The sequence below is a fragment of the Salvelinus sp. IW2-2015 genome, linkage group LG4q.1:29 (assembly GCF_002910315.2).
Source record: "Salvelinus sp. IW2-2015 linkage group LG4q.1:29, ASM291031v2, whole genome shotgun sequence".
Lineage (NCBI taxonomy): Eukaryota > Metazoa > Chordata > Actinopteri > Salmoniformes > Salmonidae > Salvelinus > Salvelinus sp. IW2-2015.
In genome coordinates, this window is record NC_036842.1 from 11,831,314 (window position 1) to 11,839,904 (window position 8,591).

Consider the following 8,591-nt stretch of genomic DNA (forward strand, 5'->3'; position numbering starts at 1 on the left):
CTCTGTCCTTTAGCACTACCACAGTCCCTCAGGGACAGAGAGGGGAGATAATGGGGGTCGGTGAAAAGGGGAAGGCTCTCTCATTAGAGCGGTCACCCCATTACATTGACTGCATAACACTATTGGTAATAAAGATGCTAAGTAAATGTAGAGGGTGAAAGTGTTCCAGTATGTTATCAAATACATGCCCTTTAATTTACAGCACATAAAGTATGTACACMATTTTTATGTTGTGTGTAAATAAACAGAAGGTGACCTCTGTTGGATAAAAGTTGCAACTGCATCCCATGAGAAGGGCACAGTCAATGAATTAACATTTATTTGGTAAATGTCCCTCCCATGAGGTTGACAAGTGAATTGCTTCTTATGACAGGTAGGCAGTAGCTGGTTTTATCCATTGGCTTGTGGTATAAAGTGATGAAGGACACCGTGACTCAATACACAATACTTCAATTCACATTTTAATGTTTAAAATGCAATATAAATTAGGTTGATCATTTGAAATCTACAGTGCGTTCAGAGATTAAAAAATAAAAAAATAAATCACTGTGATGTGAGCAATACACATAACCATATTCCAGGTATATTCCAGTACAAACCCAAGCATGTATCTTGCAAATGAATAAATATATGCATTGACTTTGTTCTTTTGATTGGCCCAAAACCAATCACCAGCACTATAGAATGACTCCCCTCAGTTTCCAACAATTAGCGAATACATTACAATTTCTGAAATAACCTTTCTGGAAAAAGAAAAAAATGCTTTCAAAATAGTATGAAGTATGACAACCTGATAGTGAATGAAACTGACATGTAAATGTATGTGCCAAATACTGTTTGGCATTGTGTTAACAAAATTTAAGGAACTGAAAATATGGATTCCACTAATAGAAACTCTTACAGACTGAAATCGTTAACACAAAAAGACATGAAAGAAGTGCAACCCTACACAACTAAACGTTCAGTTGTTCAAACAAGCATGCAAAAGCCACGCAAACAAAACATCACTTGATAGACAACTTAAGAACACCTATGTGAGAATGCTCTTCATTGACTACAGCTCAGCGTTCAACACCAATAGTGCCCCTCAAAGCTCATCAATAAGCTAAGGACCCTGGGACTAAACACCTCCCTCTGCAACTGGATCCTGGACTTCCTGATGGGCAACCCTCCAGGTGGTAAGGGTAGGTAACAACACATCCGCCACGCTGATCCTCAACACAGGGGCCCCTCAGTGGTGCGTGCTCGGTCCCCTCCTGTACTCCCTGTTCACTCATGACTGCACGACCAGGCACGACTCCAACACCATCATTAAGTTTGCCGATGAGTTTGCTGATCAGCGACAACGATGAGACAGCCTATAGGGAGGTCAGAGATCTGGCCGTGTGGTGCCAGGACACCACCTCTCCCTCAACGTGATCAAGACAAAGAAGATGATTGTGGACTACAGGAAAAAGAGGACCGAGCACGCCCCCATTCTCATTGACGGGGCTGCAGTGGAGCAGGTTGAGAGCTTCAAGTTCCTCGTTGTCCACATCACCAACAAACTAACATGGTCCAAGCACACCAAGACAGTCGTGAAGAGGGCACGACAAAACCTATTCCCCCTCAGGAGACTGAAAAGATTTGTCATGGGTCCTCAGATTGTCAAAAGGTTCTACAGTTGCACCATCGAGAGCATCCTGACTGGTTGCATCACTGCCTGGTATGGCAACTGCTCGGCCTCCGACCACAAGGCACTACAGAGGGTAGTGTGTACGGCTCAGTACATCACTGGGGCCAAGCTTCCTGCCCCCCCCCCCCCCCTCTTTTACACTGCTGCTACTCTCTGTTGTCATCTATGTATAGTCACTTTAATAACTCTACCTACATGTACATATTACCTCAACTAACCGATGAGCACATACCTACATTCACATTGACTCTGTACCGGTACMCTGTATATAGTCTCGCTATTGTTATTTTACTGCTGCTCTTTAATTACTTGTTACTTTTATTTCTTATTCTTATCCGTATTTTTTTTTCAACTGCATTGTTGGTTAGGGACTCGTAAGTAAGCATTTCACTGTAAGGACTACACCTGTTGTATTTGGTGCATGTGACTAAYAAAATGTGATTTGAAGTCACTAAAACCACTAATGGTGGTTATAATCTCTAAAGGCATGGGATAGTTGACTTCCCAGTAGCTACCAGGCAGTGAGGGCACTATCTCACATTTCAGGGCAGAGTTACAGTAGGAATTTTATGAGTCATGTGTAATGCGAATCAATAGCAGAAATATTCTCCCCTCCCACAGAGAAAGAGATGCTGTCTTAAAATAACACTGACCAGATCTCAGGATATCACTTCTGAATGTCTCTTACCTGTGGTGAATCACGTGTAACAGCATCAGACCGCACCAAGAGCTGTGCTAGACCTGTACGAATTAAAAAACACTCAACACGGAATATGCCACTTTCTGTCCAGTAGCAACTCATCAGGGGCCAAACTATCAACATTCAGTAAGGAGGGATTTAAAAGGAGGGACAGAAAAGTAATAATAAAAATGGTGCCACGGATAAAAACGTCTTCTTTGAAACAGAATCCTCAATCCTCAAAAGATGGAATGTTCCATCACCTGAGAGAAAGGACGAAAAACAGAAGACTGAAAGAAAGTACCAAGCAGGATGCTGCTGCAGTCCGGTTTGGGGGACAACATCAAACGCTATAGTCCAGCTCTGCATTCAGCGTTGTGTACATCTCATAGATGGCATCCACAGTTGCCGTGAAATTGATGAGGAACTGGCGTACACTAGCCATGCAGTCCTCCTCTGTGACCTCTTGACCTTTTGACAGGGCCTTGATAAAGTCTGACTTGTAGGGTGCTGCAAGCAACGCCGCCTGGAGTGGACAAGGGGAAATACAGTTGTGTGTGTGTACTCAAATACGTGTGTATTTGACTACATGTTATTTAAATACTTATTTTCTGTGTATTTGAATATTTTCTAATTATAGGACCTGAATCAACTACTTATATTGGAAGTATTTGAAAGTATTATCAAATAATTTCGCAAACACTTTACTTGACATCCAACGTCATAACACATTATGACCAATATTACATCTAAGCTGCGGGTTTAGAAAAAATATCAGCCCTCGCAGAGAAGCACCAGATTGAACTTCACTTAATTTTGTATTGTTTTCCCCTTTAGTTAACACTATCAATGTTTTGCTCTACTGTGGGAATTTTGGTCAAATCAAAGCAATATTAGCCACTTTTRATGTAACATACCAAAACAAAGACGAACTATGCAAGTTTTAGTATGCAAAACTAACTGTGCAAGAGATGGTCATGTGGGCAGAGTGCATTGGAGTAGGATTCTATTGCAGTGACAGGCACTACTCAGGCCCCTACTCTACACAGAACGGTGCACCATAACCAATCAGAGCTGCAGTAGRCCTATAAACAGCCATTTCCATATATGGATCTGTGACATTCACTTTGAACTGGATTGTGTTTATAGCAAAAGCCGCCACGAGTAGATGAGCTTGTTTTGGTATCAAAGCGAGAGCTGCATGTGCACATTTGTTCATATTCTTTGCTAGTTAGTGAGTTATTAGCCCAGTTATAGTCAACAATGGGGGAGTGATTGCTTCCTACAAGAGCACAAAATATGTGCATTTCTAGCCATCTTTGAAAAACTAGTCAGGTAAAGGGGTAGTGTTGTATTTTGAATAAGCTAAATAGACAATAGGTAGAGGGTAGTATAATTTGTCTGATTCTCTCTAATAATGGTATAGTAATAATATWTTTTTTTTAAATTAAAAGTGGTTTCTTGTATCAAACATCACATTTTCAGTCACCTCCTTGTCTGAAGGATAAACAGGTTAATGTCAAGCCCTGCATTTTCTCATGGAATGTAGGCCTACATTGAACACCACACACTGGCTGCTACTTTAGGCTGAATGGTAGAACAGCTATTTCCATGTTAAAATGTTATGGGATGCATTTGTCTCCATTGTTTTTGATGGTAGGCCACTCTGGTAGGCCTACATTATGATCAAATAGCCACAGCAGTCTACTTGGCCACTGTGCGTTGGGCCAGTAACCGAAAGGTTGCTGGTTCGAAACCCCGAGCTGACAAGGTAAAAATCTGTCGTTCTGCCCCTGAGCAAGGCAGTTAACCCACTGTTCGCCGGGCGCCGAAGACGTGGATGTCGATTATGGCAGCCCCCCGCACCTCTCTGATTCAGAGGGGTTGGGTTAAATGTGGAAGACATATTTCAGTTGAATGCATTCAGTTGTACAACTGACGAGGTATCCCCCTTTCCGTTTCCCTAAACGCGTGCCGGAAGTTGCACAGAATTTTCTCAATGTTCAAGTTTGCGCTCAGCAGACCTAAAATTTGCTCAGTGCCTAWTTTTTTGGGAGGGAACATTGGTTATGACACGATCATAACCATGTCATAATATGTCATAACAGCTGACATAACTTGTCATAATATGGTCATAACACTGTCATATATTTAGGACTGTTGTGACATATATTGCGTTATTTTATGGCTGGTTATGACACCTACATAAGAATGTCAAAACCCACAAAACCTACCACACAAGGCAAAACAGTTCATTACACCGTAGCCTACTTGTCAACAGTATGTTTATGTTATTTAAACATTTTCTGATATTGACAGTATTAAATTATCATTGTAATTGCACACACAATGATGTCAGACATGCACCTACCCAAATGCTCTGTTCCGGATGACAGGGATGATTTCAGGAGCAGGACAAGACACCCTCTTGGTGACTGACGACTGACATAAGGGCATGTACGTGATAACCGTATAAGCCAGATAGGCCTATGATGGTCATAATCCTTGACAGTGTCATAAAGTGTATTTTCTTAGTCCAAATGACACAGGATGGTCATGATGCTTTATGACAGTGTCAACTTATTTAAAATACAACAAAGGACTTAAGGAACAAACTTTCAAATGAAAGGAAACTTCTTGGTAGGGAAAAAATACATTTAAAGAATTGTGAGTTTTCACACTCTTATGTAGGTGTCATAACCAGCCACAAAATAATGCAATATAAGTCACAACAGGTGTAAATATATGGGTCATGACAGTGTTATGACCATATTATGACAGGTAATGACAAGTTATGTCAGTTATGACATTATGACATGGCTATGACCGTGTCAGAAAGTGTTATGACGCTGGGTGTCAAGTAAAGGGTTACCATAATTTCCTATAAATAGCCTACTATTTGAAAGTATTTTCAAGTACTTCATTCAAATATTAGTTTACAGTTGAGTAATTTAGCAGACGCTCTTATCTAGAGCGACTTACAGTTAGTGCATTCATCTTAAGATAGCTCGGTGGGACAACAACATATCGCAGTTGTATTAAGTACATTTTTCTCAATAAAGAAGTTATCAGCAAAGTCATTACTAGTAGGAAAATATGTGCCTTTTGTGTGTGTGTGGGGGGGAAGACAGATGTATTATTTAAGATACACTCTTCTTTGAAGAGATAAGGTTTCAGATGTTTTCGAAAGATTGTATATTTTCAAATACCTGGGTTAATGCATGGGAGTGTATTTGAGTCAGTGTATTTGAGTATTGTCAAATATATTCCAAGTGTATTTCCAAATACATTCCCATATTCAACTACTTGTCTTTTCAAATAAAACTTTTCTAAATACTTACTTCCAAATGTCTTTGAAAGTAATACCCTAAATAGTATTTGAACCCAGGTATGTTACATAGTTAGTACACCTTCACTGAGCAGTTCATACACATTCAAATTCAATTATGTAGTTTTCAGTTATTATATTTATAAATGTTTTACTTTGGGTGAATGAAGTTCAATATGAAAGCAATACACTCAGAGGTGCTTGAGAACCAGGGTTAAGTAGAAAACCTGGTTATGGGTCAAAGGAGGTCAAGACTATGCTACCACATTACTTTAGTCACATGGTCTTACCTTAAAGATCTTCTGCACGAGCCAGCTGTGGTATTTCTTCAGGGCCTGGTCGTAGGCTTTGGTGATGTTAACACGGATGAGGTTAGGGTTGTTCTCGTCTTTCTCTCCGTCTGCCAAGCTCTGCAGCAGGACCTGGGTGAAACAGAGGACTCTGTAGGAGAGGACAATCAGCTTAACTCACCTGATTTCAGTCCCACCATTATTCATGAAGTGTAGATCTCTATATAGACATAAGCACACCATTTCACGGCCTTTAGGCAGTACAAACCTCTGATTAACACATTCAGATGTGATGATTCTGAGCTCACCTCTTCAGCCACATTAGGGCCAAGGTGGCTCCCACTTTGGGCCACTCTGTGCCATGTGTCTCCTTCTCTGCCTCCACTATCTGCTGTAGAGTTGCATACTTGGCAGGGTCCTTGTCAAACACACCTCGGATTTTCTGGAAGGAAAATATTATCATCCAAATGTAAAGGCTTAGGCATTAGTTATAGACGTAAGTTGCARTAGGGTTACACACAAGGCACAATTACAGTGTGTGGAAAACATRCTTACTGTTATATTGCCACTGATGTCTGATTTGATAGGAGCAAATAGTTTTGGAAAGAAGGAGAGGAATGAAACATTGAATTGAAATGCAACCAAGCAGTTGTGAGTATATGCAGAATCAGCATCTTGGACGTAGCTGGACACCTTCTTGGGGGGAGGAAAGAATAGAAATTGAATTTTTCTCCCACAATGCTTATGGGAATTCTATGATTGTTTCTTGTTGGGCAATCAATAGAGAAAAGGGTCCATTCATATAATCTGAAGTCACGAGGAGGTCAATGCAGTGTGTAGTGTGGGAGGAAAGAGAGGGGCTACAGCAGCTCCATACAAACCCACATTCACATGGTTCCTCTTGCGCTGGGGTTTCACTCCTTTGGTTTCACTACCTTAATACAATACCTTCCTTGGTTTTAAAATCAGATTCGTAAACTTTATGCCTAGACTATTCATTGAAATTTCCAAGATGTCAAAACAACATTGTGCAAGGTTGTTACAACAGGCCCATTTAAATCCCAAGATGAGCCTATGATTGAGCCATCCACAAAGATAGTTTATTTGCAGCTCATTCAAAATTCCATAACCGGTTATTATGGTACTTCATTAGTATGGATGATGGTAATCTTTGCAAGTCTGACATTGACCAAGTAATTATAACGCTGTACTCACTCCACATAATTTGTTCTTTATTCACCTAGGTCAATGGCTCCCAAGTGGCGCAGTGTTCTAAGGCACTACATCTCAGTGCTAGAGGCGTCACGACAGACACCCTGGTTCGGGTCCAGGCTGTATCACAACTGGCCGTGATTCGGAGTCCCTGGTGGACATTCCTGCAGTCAGCATGCCAATTGCACACTCCCTCAAAACTTGAGACATCCGTGGCATTGTGTTGTGTGACAAAACAGCACATTTTAGAGTGGCCTTTTGTGCCCAGCACAAGGTGCACATGTGTAATGATCATGCGGTTTAATCAGCTTTGTCGATATGTCACACCTGTCAGGTGGCAAAGGAGACATTCTCACTTACAGGGATGTAAACAAATTGGTGCACAAAATTTGAGAAATTTGCTTTTTGTGTGTATCGAACATTTCTGCTATCTTCTATTTCAGCTTATGAAACTAACACTTTACATGTTGCGTTTATATTTTAGTTTAGTATAGATGACTGGGGGCTCTGTTTTGAAACCTCCATCTTGGGACTCCCCTTCCATTGTATAAAATATTTTGGAAGCTATAGAAATCCATTTATTCATGTCTACATTTGTTTTTGCAACATATTTTCTACTACAGACACCTTAATGCATACTTTTATATGTGAACTAAACGTGTTTTACTTAAAGTATAACTTCTATAAAGTTCTAATGTTACTGCCCCCACACAATACTTTAATAGCCTACATTAAACATTTAAATGAAATACTGTAGAGCTCCATTCATTCCTATGGAAGACTGCTTTTCTGAGGAGTGYCAATAAACCCTCTTATTGGCCATTACATAGCATCAGCAATCCAAGGTTTATATACATAGCTCGATCTAACTCTTCCGAGTAGGTTAACAAGTCAGAAATTCCGACATGACATGAACATGGCATATCAAACCTGTGTTTTGTTAAGACTAAATAACAATGTAAGTTTAGTTTATTTCAAAATGTCGTTAAGACAACCATGGATAGTGAGACAAAGAGAATGAAGCGACGATATTTTCTAGACAAAGGTATCGTTGAAGGCGAGACAGCTTAAGCAACTACAATTTCATGAAGACCTAGGATAGGCAGGTGGTCTACTCACCAAAAAAGGTGGAAGATATGCCACTGACTCCAGAAACAACTTTGTATTCACTGCGTTGTCGGCTGGAAGATTTCCGAATTGGTTATCCATTAATAGTGCCATCGTTTTCTGAAATAATACGACTAACCTGAATGATATCAATTGCTTTCTTCCGTGTTCACTGTGCAAGGGAACTGAACTGTATACTTTGGCAAGGCGCACCAAGTTGGCGTGGGAGTGCTTCTCACTTTACGTTCATTCAAGAGTTAAAAAAAATAAAAATAATAACATGTTTGAATGAAATACGCG

General features: G+C 40.3%; 1 protein-coding gene across 1 annotated transcript; it reads right to left on the reverse strand.

Moving 5' to 3' along the window:
* Positions 1-440: 440 nt before the first annotated feature.
* On the reverse strand, positions 441-8,476 carry LOC111961080 (glycolipid transfer protein-like). The gene is made up of 4 exons (XM_023983198.2): positions 8,304-8,476; positions 6,281-6,414; positions 5,973-6,123; positions 441-2,880 (listed from the first exon to the last, which is right to left on the reverse strand). The coding sequence occupies exons 1-4, from the start codon at positions 8,403-8,405 to the stop codon at positions 2,698-2,700; spliced, it is 570 nt and encodes a 189-aa protein (XP_023838966.1). The 5' UTR covers positions 8,406-8,476; the 3' UTR covers positions 441-2,697.
* Positions 8,477-8,591: the final 115 nt, after the last annotated feature.

Coding starts and splice junctions, on each gene's coding strand:
- LOC111961080 (XM_023983198.2), bottom strand. CDS start 8,405: ATGGCACTATTAATGGATAACCAATTCGGAAATCTTCCAGCCGACAAC. Junction 6,415..8,303: donor CATATCTTCCACCTTTTTTG/GTGAGTAGACCA, acceptor TTTTCCTTCCAG/AAAATCCGAGGTGTGTTTGA. Junction 2,881..5,972: donor TCGTGCAGAAGATCTTTAAG/GTAAGACCATGT, acceptor TGTCCACTCCAG/GCGGCGTTGCTTGCAGCACC.